A 19,373-nucleotide genomic window follows, 5' to 3' on the forward strand; every position below is an offset into this window, starting at 1 on the left:
AATAATAATTTGAAATTAAAACATAATTTATGTTGTTTTACGGCCCATTTAAAAGGTGCTGAGATTACGAGATTATGTTTATGAATTCATTAAAGATTTTAATACGCAGCTTTTTGGATTAGGTGGGGTCGTAGATTGCTCTTTCCGTTAATCGTTTAATACATCATATTTTTTTAAATCACTAAACAGAACATAAACTTAATATGAAATAATTATTATTAATTTCCGATATGAAAACTTTTTACGTTTTACTGTGATTTTTATCTATATAAACCTCAGAGTTTAAGTAATAAGTTATAAGCTTAACTAACAAATAAGAAATAAGGGTTGATCGTAGAGAGTAGATGAAAATTAAGGGTTGTATGTATTTATGTACGCTGTATCATAAAAAAATAAAAATAAAAAGTTTTATCTAAAAATTAAAATTTTGGGGTGGACACCCCTTATCACTTGGTTTGGGTTTGAAAGATAGATAGTAGCCGAATCTCTGACTTACTGAATATGCATAAAAAATTTCATAAGAATCGGTCGAGCCGTTTCGGAGGAGTTGTGACACGAGAATTTTATATAATAGATGTAATTCTAATTTATTATTAACAAATGTGGAACTTTTTTAACTTTCACTTTAACCAATGTTTTGTGGTATTGGGATAGATAGAGGCTTTAGGTTACGTTTCCTGTGAATTAATTAAATGGTGTAAATTTTTGTTGATCGGTGTTGGCCTAGTGGTTTCAACGTGAGACTCTCCCTGGTGGTAGGCCCAATCCGCGCCTGTGCACCAATGGACTTTCTGTCGCTCGTACGGTTAAGGAAACCATTGTGAAGAAACCGCCATGCTAGGCCAGAAAGTCGACGGTGTATAAGGCACTTGACTAAGACTAAGACTAGCCTATTAGAAACGATGACGGAACAGAAATCAAAGGTACAAATGTAGCGGCCCGGTTGTAGCGCCATTGGTATGGTAATTTTTGTATGAAACATTGCCGAAAATATTTTCACATAAAGAAGATGTACACTAGTAAATATATACAAATATTACTAAAGTGTTTTTAACATTATAAACTGCTGACCTCACACTACAATATAAAAATAAGTCGATTTAATGTACCGTGATTGCTTTGTATGGGGAAAGGGACTATTTATAGACAATCGATTTCACTGACCACTTTTTATTACAACTTTATTAGGTTTATCCAACAGAATCTAGTCCAGTGTTCAATTTCATTCCAACGTTAAACACTTAAATAAAATGTGTAATTTTGCTTTTATTTACGACAGAAGTTGCAAACTTTTGTTTATATTTGATAGTTCTAGGGGTTAATATCAAACTTAGTTTTTTAATATTTTGGAAATAACTATAATACTAACATACAACAGAATTTTAATGGGGAAACCTTTGAAATTGGTTCTGTATTTTTGTATGAATGGGATACAAACGTGGATCAAGTGTTGATCAGTCTACTGAAGAAGAAGATGCTGCCTCACACTAGTCAAGGAGATAAGGAAAATCTTTTAATGATATACTATACTTATTCCATTTAGCTTGAAAATAGACCGTTTAATACATATCAATATATTTATTGTACAATATAAAGCTATATATTATTATATAATGTTTGATTACATATAAATAATGTATATATATTGAGTTTGATAAATCAGAAGCATAAAAGCAAAAACGAAACATTAGGTCAATAAAATGAATAAAAGTCAAACTACTGTTACAAAATTTTAATAGAGAAATAAATCCATTAAATTTCTTACAATATACTATTCTACTAAAGAAAATAGCTATCCCTTCTTTGTGAGTTATCTCAATTCTGTAGCGCTGAAATCGCAATCTTGGGTTGTCGTGGTACAAAAGTTCAACATCGTAGAGATCGGAATCTATTAGAAAATACCGAGTTCCTGTACTGGCTTCAGATCTAAGGCATTTTTTATTTTTGTAACTTTATATTGGAAAGATTCATTAATAAAAAGTTTTATAATATTAACAAAAATATAGAGAACAAAACACAAACTTGACATTTGACATTTGCTCCGTCAATTGTCAACGTCATTTGTAACATAGACAATATTTATTTTAGCAAAATTACACAAAACAAATAGTCTTAAGCTTTATGAGTTATTAGTTATTATTTCTGTCATAATAGGTCGTTAACATATAAAATATATAGATTTAAAGGATTACATTTGTTTTTGGATTTCATTCTCATTCCCGCCATCTTCGTAACCCTTGACCAAGTTCTCTAAGATGAACCTTATAGTCAGCTTGTAGATGTTTTCTATGTTGGGCGTGTATCGGTCTCCAAGTGTCGTCTTGGCTGCTTCGAGGAAAGGTTGCTCGATTTTCTGAAAATGGAAACAATTTTCGTTTCATTATATCAACTGCCTTCAAAAAACGAGACTAAGTTTCCTGTATGCGATTGTTCTAAATTACGTAATATTTGAGCACAACTTTCTGGGAAATTAAATTAAATATAAATTAAATCCTATTCAATATTTTCGTCTATCGAGGAAATAGTAATATAGATAAAAATATGAAACAAATTTCACCAAAATGGGTTAAGTACTTTTTGAGATATTGATATATATTTGAAATATATATAAATGAATATCAAGTCCTAGAACCTAGATTTTCTATGTCCAAAGATAATAAGAATAATAAAAAAGAAAATAAAGATAAAAGTTCTTTTAACGTACCTAGCTAGGAATCGTATTACACTTCACACAATATATTGTTAAAGATGAGCAACGCACTTCAATTTAAATTAAAACTCAATTTCAAAAGGGTTTGAATATGATTCAAGATATATTAATTATTGTTCTATTCGGAAACGTGTATATTCATTTGCACGGGCTTTATAATTAATTTTGAAACGTTTTTAATTTGGCCATGTCAGTTACTGATAAGAGTCAGATCTATATATAACTAGCTGATCCGGCAAACGTCGTTTTGCCATGTATATTTAAAAAAAAAATAGGGGTTGATCGCAGAGGGGTGAAAAAAGTAGGGGTTGTATGTATTTTTTAATGCTGTATCATAAAAAAATAGAAATTAAAAATTTTGTCTAAAAAATAAAAAAAAAATTTAGAGGTGGACTACCCCTAACATTTAGGGGGATGAAAAATAGATGTTGGCCGATTCTCATAGATACCGGATAAGCACAAAAAAATTCATCAAAATCGGTCAAGCCGTTTCGGAGGAGTATGGCAACGAAAACTGTGACACGAGAATTTTATATATTAGATTTGGATTCAAATTTAATTAAAATTGTTAGTAAAAATTCTATTTATAAAGCTTCAGTGCAGCAAAAAGTTTAATGAATCAATACAACCTACTTTCCTGCAAATTTTTAAGTCAAAGGGAAAGCAAGCATCGTAAAAGTTAATTAAAATAGTTTTACGCAGTCCTTTATATCAAATACTTCAAAAAGAAATTATAGTAACAGCTTATGATGAATTTTGTAATACATTGGGTTTTATTACAATGTATGAACAATCTTGACAACTGTACCACAAAGAACGGTTCAGTGGCCGTTGATACACAATTTTATCTTAAAATAATAAGCCCTGAGTTCATACGTTTCGATATATTCTTAACATGAAGAAAGGCACACAATTGTCAGTAGTAAGGATAAGGAGAAAATTAGTATGAAAACAATGAGGTTAGGTTAGTTTAGATATATAGTATATATTATAGTAACTGATATTATAGTAACACATACTTACTAAGAAATATACAATTGAGGACGTAACTAATAAATGTAATTGGCAAATATATAATCAAATTCAAAATGGGTCTAGAATTACCCAAGCGAAACAAAAAAGTGTGACGATCGGCCGAGTTAAAATACTTTTGATGACCCTCATCAAAATTTATGAAATAAAAATTTGTATTTCGGACAGTAGAGTTATGATTTTTTTTATTACAGCTTAGATATAGACGGATAAGACGAGTGTAAAGTTAGAAAACAAAATATTGCAACTTGAAGATAAAGATAAGAAAAATCTCGAAGAAAAACTTGTAAAATAAGTCTTCTGCTGTATAAAGTTGTGAGATCCATGTAATACCAAGTTGGTTAATTTATTCAGTCCCTACTTAACCTTCTGTTTTAAATTATGACGTAATTAGCTAACCTAACAACATCGTATAGTGACCATATCAATATTAAATTTTCAATATTTTGTATGTTTTAAATAAATGGATTGATTTGGCCATCGCATGAAAAGATTTGAAGATTCTATCTCATTTTATCTATCTTCAAAAAGTCTCTTAGAGTTTTGATGAGAATAAGAAACTTTGAATAGTTATAATTCTTAAACTACTGCTTCGAATTGAATGGAATGTAAAATATATTGTGTTTATACAACGCCGGCTTGGTTACTTCGTAAAAATAGGCTTCCAGTTTCATCCACTACAAAGATATAGGGGGTCGAAAATCCCTGAGCCTGATCTAAAAAGGATGGCTACGCGAACTATATATTATGATACAATAAGATCATTATTTAGTTATGTATCTAAAACACTGTTTTGACCGGATTGAAGTTATGTATTATTATAAATTTACAACTATTTAACATAATTTTAAATTTATCCGACGTTTCGCGTGCTTTACAGCGTGCGTGGTCACGGTGACTGAAGACAAAAGATGTTGAATGTCAAAAAGTATCACAGCTGCAGAGAAAGTTGAATTATCTGTATTTATTTCCCCGGAGTTGGTATCGACTAAAAGATGGAGGGTTTTGGCAAAAATGGCTCACGGTGTCCTCTATTTTCGCGGATTGTGTTTCTTTTTGAGATTTTAATTTGGATATTATTGGATCCCAGGTGTTTGACAATTTTAGGCCGTCTTCTCTATTGAAATTGGGGTGTTTTTTGATTTCAATGGCTTCGCGTACCAATCTTGGGAAGAATCTTTTCTCTTTCGCAAGTACTTTCGGTTGGTCAAAGCGTATGTAGTGATTAGGCCTATCTAGTATGTGTTCACAGACTGCTGATTTTGTGTGTCGTCTATGTCTTATGTCTGCAATGTGTTCTTTGAGTCTGCTGGACATATTGCGTTTAGTTTGCCCTATGTAAGACAGGCCACAGTCGCAATCCAGTTTGTATATACCTGCATCTTGCAATGGGGTGTTACTTTTGATTGGTCTTAGGAATTGCTGAATCTTCTTGTGCGGCTTGAAAATTGTATGAATAGAAGCTCGTTTTAGGATCCGGCTAATTCTATCTGTAACTCCCTTTACATATGGCAAGTAGGCTGGCTGGCGGGGAACTGTTTGTGTCTTGTTTTTGTTTTTGTGATGTAGCCGGGGGATGCGCAGCTTGTTTCGGTGTAGCACCTGTTTGACATGCTGTAGTTCCTCCTCGAGGTGGGTATCATCACAAAGACGTTGGGCTCTCTGAAACAAACATTTACCGACAGAAAGCAGTTGTGAAGGGTGGTGGTGGGATTCACCATTGAGGTACCTATCTGTGTGGGTTGCCTTCCTGTGTATTGTGTGACCTAGTGTGCCATCTGCTTTGCGTATAATTAAAATGTCTAAAAAGGGCAGACGGTTGTTGTTTTCTTGTTCAACAGTAAATTTAATGTTCTTGTGTATTGAATTTAAATGTGCTAGAAATGCAGATATTTTGTCATTGGGGAGTACTACAAATGTGTCATCGACATATCTCTTGTACAGTCGAGGTTTAACCGGGGCATTGGCCAGAGCTCTCTCCTCAAAGTCCTCCATGAAGATGTCAGCGACTATAGGTGACACTGGAGAACCCATGGCTACTCCATCAACCTGCACATAGAACTCATCTTTCCACATTAAGTATCCTGATGTGAGACAGTGTTTTACAATATCTACATAATCTGGTGACATGTTCTGTTCTCTAAGTCTTTTTGCAATGATATCTAGGCAGTCATTTAGTGGTAAGTTTGTAAATAGTGACTCAATGTCAAAGCTCACCATGGTTTCATTGTGGAGTAATTTGAGATCTCTCAATGTTTCCACAAAATGGTAAGAGTCCTTAACATGAGCACTAGTGTGCCCCCTGAGAGGGGATAATATTGACGCTAAGTGTTTGGCTAATTTGTATGTGGGTGAGTCGATATGACTGACTATGGGTCTTAAAGGATTGTTGTGTTTGTGTATTTTTGGCAATCCATACATTTTTGGAGGTTTTACACAGGCTGTTGTTAAAGATTTGACGTCTAATGACAGTGTTTCAGAATATTTAGTAAGGAGGCTAGATGTTTGTTTTATTACCTTGTTTGTGGGATCTTTATCGACTTTTTTATAGGTATTGACATCGTTTAAGAGGAGAGCCATCTTGCTTTCGTATTCCGACGTATCCATAACAACGGTTGCGTTCCCTTTGTCAGCTCGGAGTACTACCAAATCTTCGTTCGCCTTTAGCTCCGCGAGAGCCTTTGTTTCAGCGAAGGTGAGGTTTCGTTTTGGCGGTTTGCTTGCTCGCAGTATGCACGAGATATCTTGCCGTATGGTTTCAGCCTCATCCTTTGGTATCGTATTTTTGAATATACATTCCTCTACGTAACTAACAATTTCTTCGTGAGGGATTTTTCGCGGTGCCGTTGCAAAATTTAAACCTTTGTTTAATACCTCAATGGTTTGTTTATCCAAATTTTGTTTCGACAGATTGATGACAGTGACGTTTTGACTACTATCGGATGTGTCATTTAAAGTCGCGACGTTTGACAATTGTCTATTGATGTTCTGTGCTAGTTTTTCAAACTTTTTTATTTGTATGACTTTGCAGTTATTGAATTTGTTGTGAGCCCGAGTGTTTAAGATGTTTATGCACTGCCTCCAATCTGTTTCCGACAATATCTCACGTAGTTCCTCCGTTTCATTTTGGATTTGAGTGTTTAGTCGTTGATACTCTGTTCTATGTCCGGCGACAAGTTTAACTAACAATTTTCTACTTGCTGTTTCAAGAATACTGGCGCTCCCAACTATGTCCTTTCTTGGAGCCAATCGTACACAGTTGGGGATGATGTTGTGGTCTCTGCATCTTTTGAGAAAATTTATGGATGCTAGGAGACGAGATGCCTTTGTTTTCTTGAATTCCAGTCGTCTAATTTTATTTGCATTTTCCAGTCCGTACTGTTGCACATAGTATTGTCTTTGATTAACATAACTCATTTAAATAAAACACTGTTTTGACCGGATTGAAGTTATGTATTATTATAAATTTACAACTATTTAACATAATTTTAAATTTATCCGACGTTTCGCGTGCTTTACAGCGTGCGTGGTCACGGTGACTGAAGACAAAAGATGTTGAATGTCAAAAAGTATCACAGCTGCAGAGAAAGTTGAATTATCTGTATTTATTTCCCCGGAGTTGGTATCGACTAAAAGATGGAGGGTTTTGGCAAAAATGGCTCACGGTGTCCTCTATTTTCGCGGATTGTGTTTCTTTTTGAGATTTTAATTTGGATATTATTGGATCCCAGGTGTTTGACAATTTTAGGCCGTCTTCTCTATTGAAATTGGGGTGTTTTTTGATTTCAATGGCTTCGCGTACCAATCTTGGGAAGAATCTTTTCTCTTTCGCAAGTACTTTCGGTTGGTCAAAGCGTATGTAGTGATTAGGCCTATCTAGTATGTGTTCACAGACTGCTGATTTTGTGTGTCGTCTATGTCTTATGTCTGCAATGTGTTCTTTGAGTCTGCTGGACATATTGCGTTTAGTTTGCCCTATGTAAGACAGGCCACAGTCGCAATCCAGTTTGTATATACCTGCATCTTGCAATGGGGTGTTACTTTTGATTGGTCTTAGGAATTGCTGAATCTTCTTGTGCGGCTTGAAAATTGTATGAATAGAAGCTCGTTTTAGGATCCGGCTAATTCTATCTGTAACTCCCTTTACATATGGCAAGTAGGCTGGCTGGCGGGGAACTGTTTGTGTCTTGTTTTTGTTTTTGTGATGTAGCCGGGGGATGCGCAGCTTGTTTCGGTGTAGCACCTGTTTGACATGCTGTAGTTCCTCCTCGAGGTGGGTATCATCACAAAGACGTTGGGCTCTCTGAAACAAACATTTACCGACAGAAAGCAGTTGTGAAGGGTGGTGGTGGGATTCACCATTGAGGTACCTATCTGTGTGGGTTGCCTTCCTGTGTATTGTGTGACCTAGTGTGCCATCTGCTTTGCGTATAATTAAAATGTCTAAAAAGGGCAGACGGTTGTTGTTTTCTTGTTCAACAGTAAATTTAATGTTCTTGTGTATTGAATTTAAATGTGCTAGAAATGCAGATATTTTGTCATTGGGGAGTACTACAAATGTGTCATCGACATATCTCTTGTACAGTCGAGGTTTAACCGGGGCATTGGCCAGAGCTCTCTCCTCAAAGTCCTCCATGAAGATGTCAGCGACTATAGGTGACACTGGAGAACCCATGGCTACTCCATCAACCTGCACATAGAACTCATCTTTCCACATTAAGTATCCTGATGTGAGACAGTGTTTTACAATATCTACATAATCTGGTGACATGTTCTGTTCTCTAAGTCTTTTTGCAATGATATCTAGGCAGTCATTTAGTGGTAAGTTTGTAAATAGTGACTCAATGTCAAAGCTCACCATGGTTTCATTGTGGAGTAATTTGAGATCTCTCAATGTTTCCACAAAATGGTAAGAGTCCTTAACATGAGCACTAGTGTGCCCCCTGAGAGGGGATAATATTGACGCTAAGTGTTTGGCTAATTTGTATGTGGGTGAGTCGATATGACTGACTATGGGTCTTAAAGGATTGTTGTGTTTGTGTATTTTTGGCAATCCATACATTTTTGGAGGTTTTACACAGGCTGTTGTTAAAGATTTGACGTCTAATGACAGTGTTTCAGAATATTTAGTAAGGAGGCTAGATGTTTGTTTTATTACCTTGTTTGTGGGATCTTTATCGACTTTTTTATAGGTATTGACATCGTTTAAGAGGAGAGCCATCTTGCTTTCGTATTCCGACGTATCCATAACAACGGTTGCGTTCCCTTTGTCAGCTCGGAGTACTACCAAATCTTCGTTCGCCTTTAGCTCCGCGAGAGCCTTTGTTTCAGCGAAGGTGAGGTTTCGTTTTGGCGGTTTGCTTGCTCGCAGTATGCACGAGATATCTTGCCGTATGGTTTCAGCCTCATCCTTTGGTATCGTATTTTTGAATATACATTCCTCTACGTAACTAACAATTTCTTCGTGAGGGATTTTTCGCGGTGCCGTTGCAAAATTTAAACCTTTGTTTAATACCTCAATGGTTTGTTTATCCAAATTTTGTTTCGACAGATTGATGACAGTGACGTTTTGACTACTATCGGATGTGTCATTTAAAGTCGCGACGTTTGACAATTGTCTATTGATGTTCTGTGCTAGTTTTTCAAACTTTTTTATTTGTATGACTTTGCAGTTATTGAATTTGTTGTGAGCCCGAGTGTTTAAGATGTTTATGCACTGCCTCCAATCTGTTTCCGACAATATCTCACGTAGTTCCTCCGTTTCATTTTGGATTTGAGTGTTTAGTCGTTGATACTCTGTTCTATGTCCGGCGACAAGTTTAACTAACAATTTTCTACTTGCTGTTTCAAGAATACTGGCGCTCCCAACTATGTCCTTTCTTGGAGCCAATCGTACACAGTTGGGGATGATGTTGTGGTCTCTGCATCTTTTGAGAAAATTTATGGATGCTAGGAGACGAGATGCCTTTGTTTTCTTGAATTCCAGTCGTCTAATTTTATTTGCATTTTCCAGTCCGTACTGTTGCACATAGTATTGTCTTTGATTAACATAACTCATTTAAATAAAACACTGTTTTGACCGGATTGAAGTTATGTATTATTATAAATTTACAACTATTTAACATAATTTTAAATTTATCCGACGTTTCGCGTGCTTTACAGCGTGCGTGGTCACGGTGACTGAAGACAAAAGATGTTGAATGTCAAAAAGTATCACAGCTGCAGAGAAAGTTGAATTATCTGTATTTATTTCCCCGGAGTTGGTATCGACTAAAAGATGGAGGGTTTTGGCAAAAATGGCTCACGGTGTCCTCTATTTTCGCGGATTGTGTTTCTTTTTGAGATTTTAATTTGGATATTATTGGATCCCAGGTGTTTGACAATTTTAGGCCGTCTTCTCTATTGAAATTGGGGTGTTTTTTGATTTCAATGGCTTCGCGTACCAATCTTGGGAAGAATCTTTTCTCTTTCGCAAGTACTTTCGGTTGGTCAAAGCGTATGTAGTGATTAGGCCTATCTAGTATGTGTTCACAGACTGCTGATTTTGTGTGTCGTCTATGTCTTATGTCTGCAATGTGTTCTTTGAGTCTGCTGGACATATTGCGTTTAGTTTGCCCTATGTAAGACAGGCCACAGTCGCAATCCAGTTTGTATATACCTGCATCTTGCAATGGGGTGTTACTTTTGATTGGTCTTAGGAATTGCTGAATCTTCTTGTGCGGCTTGAAAATTGTATGAATAGAAGCTCGTTTTAGGATCCGGCTAATTCTATCTGTAACTCCCTTTACATATGGCAAGTAGGCTGGCTGGCGGGGAACTGTTTGTGTCTTGTTTTTGTTTTTGTGATGTAGCCGGGGGATGCGCAGCTTGTTTCGGTGTAGCACCTGTTTGACATGCTGTAGTTCCTCCTCGAGGTGGGTATCATCACAAAGACGTTGGGCTCTCTGAAACAAACATTTACCGACAGAAAGCAGTTGTGAAGGGTGGTGGTGGGATTCACCATTGAGGTACCTATCTGTGTGGGTTGCCTTCCTGTGTATTGTGTGACCTAGTGTGCCATCTGCTTTGCGTATAATTAAAATGTCTAAAAAGGGCAGACGGTTGTTGTTTTCTTGTTCAACAGTAAATTTAATGTTCTTGTGTATTGAATTTAAATGTGCTAGAAATGCAGATATTTTGTCATTGGGGAGTACTACAAATGTGTCATCGACATATCTCTTGTACAGTCGAGGTTTAACCACAAACAAGGTAATAAAACAAACATCTAGCCTCCTTACTAAATATTCTGAAACACTGTCATTAGACGTCAAATCTTTAACAACAGCCTGTGTAAAACCTCCAAAAATGTATGGATTGCCAAAAATACACAAACACAACAATCCTTTAAGACCCATAGTCAGTCATATCGACTCACCCACATACAAATTAGCCAAACACTTAGCGTCAATATTATCCCCTCTCAGGGGGCACACTAGTGCTCATGTTAAGGACTCTTACCATTTTGTGGAAACATTGAGAGATCTCAAATTACTCCACAATGAAACCATGGTGAGCTTTGACATTGAGTCACTATTTACAAACTTACCACTAAATGACTGCCTAGATATCATTGCAAAAAGACTTAGAGAACAGAACATGTCACCAGATTATGTAGATATTGTAAAACACTGTCTCACATCAGGATACTTAATGTGGAAAGATGAGTTCTATGTGCAGGTTGATGGAGTAGCCATGGGTTCTCCAGTGTCACCTATAGTCGCTGACATCTTCATGGAGGACTTTGAGGAGAGAGCTCTGGCCAATGCCCCGGTTAAACCTCGACTGTACAAGAGATATGTCGATGACACATTTGTAGTACTCCCCAATGACAAAATATCTGCATTTCTAGCACATTTAAATTCAATACACAAGAACATTAAATTTACTGTTGAACAAGAAAACAACAACCGTCTGCCCTTTTTAGACATTTTAATTATACGCAAAGCAGATGGCACACTAGGTCACACAATACACAGGAAGGCAACCCACACAGATAGGTACCTCAATGGTGAATCCCACCACCACCCTTCACAACTGCTTTCTGTCGGTAAATGTTTGTTTCAGAGAGCCCAACGTCTTTGTGATGATACCCACCTCGAGGAGGAACTACAGCATGTCAAACAGGTGCTACACCGAAACAAGCTGCGCATCCCCCGGCTACATCACAAAAACAAAAACAAGACACAAACAGTTCCCCGCCAGCCAGCCTACTTGCCATATGTAAAGGGAGTTACAGATAGAATTAGCCGGATCCTAAAACGAGCTTCTATTCATACAATTTTCAAGCCGCACAAGAAGATTCAGCAATTCCTAAGACCAATCAAAAGTAACACCCCATTGCAAGATGCAGGTATATACAAACTGGATTGCGACTGTGGCCTGTCTTACATAGGGCAAACTAAACGCAATATGTCCAGCAGACTCAAAGAACACATTGCAGACATAAGACATAGACGACACACAAAATCAGCAGTCTGTGAACACATACTAGATAGGCCTAATCACTACATACGCTTTGACCAACCGAAAGTACTTGCGAAAGAGAAAAGATTCTTCCCAAGATTGGTACGCGAAGCCATTGAAATCAAAAAACACCCCAATTTCAATAGAGAAGACGGCCTAAAATTGTCAAACACCTGGGATCCAATAATATCCAAATTAAAATCTCAAAAAGAAACACAATCCGCGAAAATAGAGGACACCGTGAGCCATTTTTGCCAAAACCCTCCATCTTTTAGTCGATACCAACTCCGGGGAAATAAATACAGATAATTCAACTTTCTCTGCAGCTGTGATACTTTTTGACATTCAACATCTTTTGTCTTCAGTCACCGTGACCACGCACGCTGTAAAGCACGCGAAACGTCGGATAAATTTAAAATTATGTTAAATAGTTGTAAATTTATAATAATACATAACTTCAATCCGGTCAAAACAGTGTTTTATTTAAATGAGTTATGTTAATCAAAGACAATACTAGTTATGTATCTTTTGGCCTACGAAGTATTCAATACATTTGCCAAATTCGTCATACACTTAATAGAGAACTTTATGTGTCATAAAAAAATATGGATTAAAAAAAATGATTTCTATTTTCAAAAAAACCTTACCAAAAAGTTCTCAGCCTTGAACCCTGGAACCTGTCGATGTGTTCCACCCACGTGGCGCACGTATGCGAAGAACGAGTCCATATCGGCCAGGCCTTTGATCCCTTCATCCAAGGTATGCATCACCTGGGTAGCATGTTCAGCTAGCTCCGCTGAACTCACGATGGCTTCCTTAGTACGAAGCTCACGGAATTTCTCAAATAGATGAAGTAGCTCTTCGTTTTCTTCAAATAACCTTAAAGAAAATAAATCATATAAAATATGATTGAACTAAAATCGTTTAATGAAAACTTGGAGAAATGATTTTTTTTAAATTATTAATTACTGTCGGTCGACTATTACTACATTCATTGGAGATGTAAGAAGAAGAATTAATAATAGTAACTGGGAACTAAAAAGAGTGGCGGAGAGTTTGTTCCCAGTTCTTCTCGTCCGTTCTACGCCCTTGATTTGAGAACTGGCTGGCAGTAAATGTAAAATTAACATTTATCATTTAATATGTGTTTCTTTATTGGCGTTCATAAGTGTACATTGTGTTACCTAAATGAATATATGATTTTGACTTTTTTTTGGCAACTTGATGTAACAGTCGCTCTGAATGGGGCAACAAAAAAAAAACTGGGGTCGGACATACTACCTGCTTTGAATAATGGCATAACTTTACCATGTTTCATTAGATCGGGAAACTCGCCGCATTCAATACAATTGTTGAAAATTATAGCTAGATGGGGAGCAATTACATCAATTATGCTACTAATTATTTTTACAGAAATACCCCAAAGATCGGTAGTGTTCTTAATGTCTATGAATCTAAATATCCTAACTATATCGTCGGCACCAAAGGGTCGGAAATGTTGATCACAATTCTGAAAGCTCGGTTTCTATTCAAAATAGAATAACAATTATAATTCCGATACAAAATCTCGCTCAATCTAGTCAGTTGAACAATTCAGTATCAATATAATTGAACAATAACCGAAAACTAATAACAGTCGGATAGCATTTCTAAACCAGCATAATTTTAATAACGTTTGTACGATGGCAATTCTGTTACGCGATTATCACATCTATAACGTTTTCATTTTTTTGTAGTGGGGGCAAACGGGCTCGAGTCTCACCTGATGTTAAGTGATATATGGAAAGAAAAAGTCGAAATTTTCCATGATTTTTATAAGGATTCCTTTGTAAAGGTGCGGCAATACAAGTATTTTGGAACTTGGGTTACAAACGAATGGAATCCTGATTAGGAAATTAGGTCTCGAAATGAAGAAAGTTTTGTGCTGTTGTCGTCAATCGAGTTAGAATGTCGAAAAAACTTATCCAGAACATTAAGCAACGGAAAGTTACGTACTTGGGTCACGTGTTGTGCCATGACTTCTACCTTCAATAAATTATAATCTCGTGAAGTCAGGGTCACTGTTGGCTGTTTCAGAGTACTGACGATGTTTTGATTTGTGAATTGGAATACTTTGTACATTTTTACTAACCAATGTCTTAATTTGTAGTGTTTTTGACGTGACAACGTCTTATAAATCGATGGAGCCGGCTGCACGCACGAAAAAACATGACTCATACGGCGTTACCTCGCTCTGAGGCGTTCCATTTAAGGCTTGAAGAGCAAGCGAGAGCGCGAAGCGACAGAGAGGCACAATCGGACTCCGCGCTCTTCAGCGTTCGACATCTGTCTCTCTCCTACTTGAGTGAGCGATTCGTGACGTTGTCACGTTCAACTATCGTCAGTAAACCGACTTTACAGACAACCGATTTTTTTTATTTTTATTTTTGTACTAATTTATACTGTGTGTACGCAGCTCAAACTGTTTAAACCTACTAGTTTGAACACAAAGCGACTTCGTATGTAACATGACAGTTAAACCGGGACTTGTGATTCGCTAATCTATCTTGGCCAGAGGCCTAAACTCTTAATAGTATATGTCGTTGTTGCATTATGAATGCCGAATAAAATTTTAACATGTAAATGTATGCCTTTTTATAATCCAGACAAGGAACATTTTAATAAACAATTTCTTTCTCTAATAAAATCTTCAGGCACCAAGGTTAAACCAGTTAGTTTTTTTGGTGTATATTTAAAAATACCGCCAACTGCGAAGTGCCAATACATCGATGTCCTGTCTACAACGATCTCATATTTCCGCCATACAATGTTCAGAGGCGATGAGAACTTGGAGAAACTGATCGTGGTTGGTAACACCGAAGGCTCTAGTGAAAGACTCATCTTCCTCAAAATTGTACAAGAGAGACTCTGGACAGAAACCGATTGTCCGGTCCAGAGGTTTCCTTGCTGACCACGACGCTCATGATCGGCCGATTGAAGAGAGAGAGTTTGTTTATAATATTTAAAAAAAAAGTCTGTGTACTTATGTACACGCGTTAGAAGTTATACTTCTTTAACGTAACAAGATAGAAATATTTTCAAAAATTTTATTCTACGTTTGTAGAAAAAACGACAAAAACTAACAATAGAAAAATTTACTCTCATCAATTTTCCCTAACGCGCCAAAAGAAGTATAACTTCAAAAATATTAAGGTAATGTTTTGTATATGTTGTGTCGTTTGTGTTAATATTCATAACGTGCAATCATGAAAGTTTTCCCCATTCGAAATTTCTATTCAATACAAAGTACTAGATTGTACGATAAACTAACTACTAAAAGCAGTCATGTCAAACTATGCATAACACAACGATGAATTGTAAAAGCTGTCTGCTTCTTCATGTCTATAATAACAAGTCTCAATCGAGCTATTTCGCCTGACAAGAGATGCAATGAACGTGCGATTTGCTGCAGTTACATTCGCGAACAAAATTGCTTTTTTAATACTTACTATTTCTTTTTTTATTTATTTACTCCGCTAAGACAAATTAAATCAATAATACTGAACATATAGCCAAAGATGGAATACATAATATATACAAAATGGTGTTAAAATTTACACAAGTAAAAAGTCTATAAAAATATTGTTAAATATATATAACTAAGTAACTAATACTTAGTATTATACACATAGTGCTGTGTATAGATCATTAAAAAGTATACATACAGTCAAGCGAGCGCTTGTAGAAGGACGCCACAACGAAATAGGTTATACTTTTGACTAGAATAGTGTCTTTAATAATTCTTCTCTTATAGCCAAGTAGATAAAGTAGAACAGAAGTCATCCATTTTGGAAGAATTGTTAATTAAAATACAGTACAGTCTGAGTAAAACACATGATCTCGGTTACCTTAACCTAGTGATTAAGTTGGCCAACTATTCAAAAGTCAAAAATCATTTATTCATATAGGTAACACAATTTACACTGAAGAACTGGCAATAAACTCACCGCCACTCTTTTTAATTGCCAAGTTTTTGTTTCACACAACGTTTGTAAGGAGCTGCAACCATTACACCATGTTCCATGTTCCACATGACATCTTAAGTAATAATTAATAATAAAATAAATTAAAAACAAAGATTGAGACTCGTCTAGTAGCAGGAGGCAAGGTGAAATAGGAGCACGCACTTACATTCTCGTGGGAGCAACACGCAAATACATAGTCGAAATAACTAACATCACCGCATACACGAATTCGAGTACGACCAGTCACCACAAGTAGCACTCGTTCACGAGTATGATGCATGGTCAGCCATCGGCCCCCTCGCCATATTTTAGGGAGAGAGACAGCCCGATTCATGAACGCCTTAACATATTCATACGTATTATGAAGTTCTTTAATTTACTAGGTAATCTACAATAATCACATATACAATTTGTTATCCATAGCCATTTGTGGTAGACTTTAATTTAATTCTTCCACACACCCTTACACCCACAACTACTCATGCTTTAGTTTTGTTTTGTTTATTTTATTTTGTTCATCGCGTCATTACTTTAGTTTAGTATGTACTAATCTTTTTAACAGTCGCTCGAACGATGAAGGAAAACCTGGTAAGGAAACCGGCTTGCCTTAGACCCGATAAGTCGAAAGCGTGTGTCAGGCACTTGAGGCTGATCACCTACTTGCCTATTAGATTGATCATTCAACAGAAATCTGAGACCCAGATGTTATGGTTTTGTATATTTTCTGTCCGCGATGGAAGGCTGGTGATCTGTTACTACAGGATTTCTACAGTCCTATTGTAGGCACTAACCTCTTACAAATAACTGCTGCATGTAAACCCGCTTAAAGCAATATTTTAAAGCGGCAAAAAACTTTATTATTTTTATTACATATCAATAAAATTATTAGAATCTTTAACGTATATAGTACTTCGATTTAAGGCTTATAATTCTGCAAGATCTGTTCATAATTCATACATTATCTGCATCATTTTACATACTTCGGAAGCCCTTCAAAACCTTCAAGATCAAAGGATTTTCTTTGCGACTGTACATTCACAAGCGTAATTGTATTCCCCCTGTAACCGGTGGGAGGGGGACGGGAACACTTAAAAACCTACCTCGGCTCTTTGTTCGTTCTTTGTTTACGTTTAAATTTGTTTAAATTAAATGAATTTATGATGTATGAACACAAAGAGAGATCATCATTAGATGTAACCTAATCTGTATATATATACGTAATAGCAAAGAGTGAACAACACATGAACAGGTTTTCATATTTTAGTGTATTTTTTAATACAGCCTAGTCTCAAACAGTGGCGCTACAACCTGTAGGTTTAGGTTGGTTTCACTTTTACCTTAATAGGCAAGGAGGTGATTGGATAGGCCGGTAATTTACTCACGAAGTTTTCCTGAACAGTACTAGCGCGTGTTGAATAAAATAAAATAAAAATAAATCAGTGGCGCTACAACCTCTCAGATCTTGGTCTTGGCCTCAGATTTCTGAATCTATTTCATGATCATTTTTAAATCTAATAGTCAAGTAGATGATCAGCCTCCAGTGCCTGACACACGCCGTCGACTTTTTGGGTCTAAGACATGTCGTGTTCCTTACGATGTTTTCCTTCACCGTTCGAGCAAATGTTAAATGCGCACATTGAAAGAAAGTCCATTGTTGCGTTGTGATTCGAAAGCAGAACTCCAGGGCTGATAGCATAGGTGCCTCTAAGCCAACACTGCTCTAATAGTATTTTTACTTAAGTCTAAAAATTTCGAATCCACAGAGGACTTACTACATATCGTGGCATGACTGAGGTTCCATAAACTAACAAAGATACAGCGCACGATTATAAAAACTATCAGCTACACTCTCAAATACGTGCGCATACACACCCATTCACAAACTCTGTTCACGCATACTTAATCTATATTTATATAAAACAAAGTCGTGTTAGTTACACCACTTCTAACTCAAGATCGGCTGGACCGATGTTCGATATCTCTTTTTTGGTGGATTCTTCTCCGCTCCGAATAGCAGAATAAGTAATAAAATATCGGATACGTTATCGAATAAAAATAAATAAATTATGTAATTAATTTTACGCATGCAAACCCCATGTGGTGGCAAAAATTACGCACCATTTTACATCGAATTCGTGTCTGCTCAAGAAATTCCGATCTTGAAGTGAATGAGTGAGCATAACCAGGCTTTGATCTTGGTCAAAGACATGTGTCAAACAAAAATCAGAAAGTGCTTTAACATGCAGATTCGCAATATTGGCGCTAGGGAGAAGAGGCCTAACGTGTAAAACTGCCATTCTTCTTTCGCAATGGCAAGCAATAAAACATTTTTGTATTTGCAAATGCATGGTACATTACTTAATAAAAGAAAAATAAAAACCTTACTTAAGTGCTAAATTAAGTTTAACTAAAGATAACACGATATTATTAGACTGTTAGGCGGAACGAAGTTAGCCGGGTCAGCTAGTGTCTTATAAGACTTAGTTGTAACACTAAAATTACTTTAAAGAACCTATTTTATATAATGTACCACGTAATAATTATTATCTAGTTACCCACAATACAGGGACTCCTTAGTGTGGGGACTAGCGATAGATGAATTTTGTCACAATCCTTTTGTCATGAATATAGTTTTTATAATTAATTGTATTTAATGACTATATCAAAAAATAATTAAATAGTAATAGAAAGTATTGATTTAAAAATATGTTGTGGTTTTACTGATTGTTCAATCAGGTAATCAGAAATCGGATTCGATTCCTAGTTATAATAATAGGAATTTCCGTGCGTAAGTAATTGGCTGATAGATTATCAAATGTTTGGAGGTAATAAATGATTGTTGTTGACAAATGGATGGATTCTTCAGAGTAATTGATATCGTTTTATTATAATAGAAAACCGTAAACTAGTATTTGTAATTCTTTTCATTAAATGCCGGCTGATAAATGCACGTTTTCTGTACTTTATGAAACGTATAATTAAAGTTGGTTTTTAGTAAGACTTGACACGGGTCTATTTACCTCTAACCTAATTTGGAATAACGAATCTAATTTGGAGTAACCCCCTTTTTAGGATGATAAAGGCTACTTTTCAAGGGGCGAGGGGGTCTCATGGGGCCATTGACA

The 19,373-nt window shown here is 36.1% G+C and overlaps 1 protein-coding gene across 2 annotated transcripts in view; it reads right to left on the bottom strand.

Annotated features, from left to right (window-relative positions):
• Positions 1–1,717: 1,717 nt before the first annotated feature.
• The window catches only part of LOC125060106 (neuroglobin-like), a 104,840-nt gene continuing 87,184 nt past the window's right edge, over positions 1,718–19,373 (bottom strand). For both annotated transcript variants that reach the window (XM_047664820.1, XM_047664822.1), the window contains 2 exons: positions 12,892–13,123; positions 1,718–2,353 (listed from right to left, as the gene is read on the bottom strand). In XM_047664820.1, the coding sequence (XP_047520776.1) occupies positions 2,189–2,353; positions 12,892–13,123 (397 nt within the window). In that variant the 3' untranslated portion in view covers positions 1,718–2,188. The remainder of the gene's footprint in view (positions 2,354–12,891; positions 13,124–19,373) is intronic.

Source organism: Pieris napi, chromosome 21, assembly GCF_905475465.1.
Source record: "Pieris napi chromosome 21, ilPieNapi1.2, whole genome shotgun sequence".
Lineage (NCBI taxonomy): Eukaryota > Metazoa > Arthropoda > Insecta > Lepidoptera > Pieridae > Pieris > Pieris napi.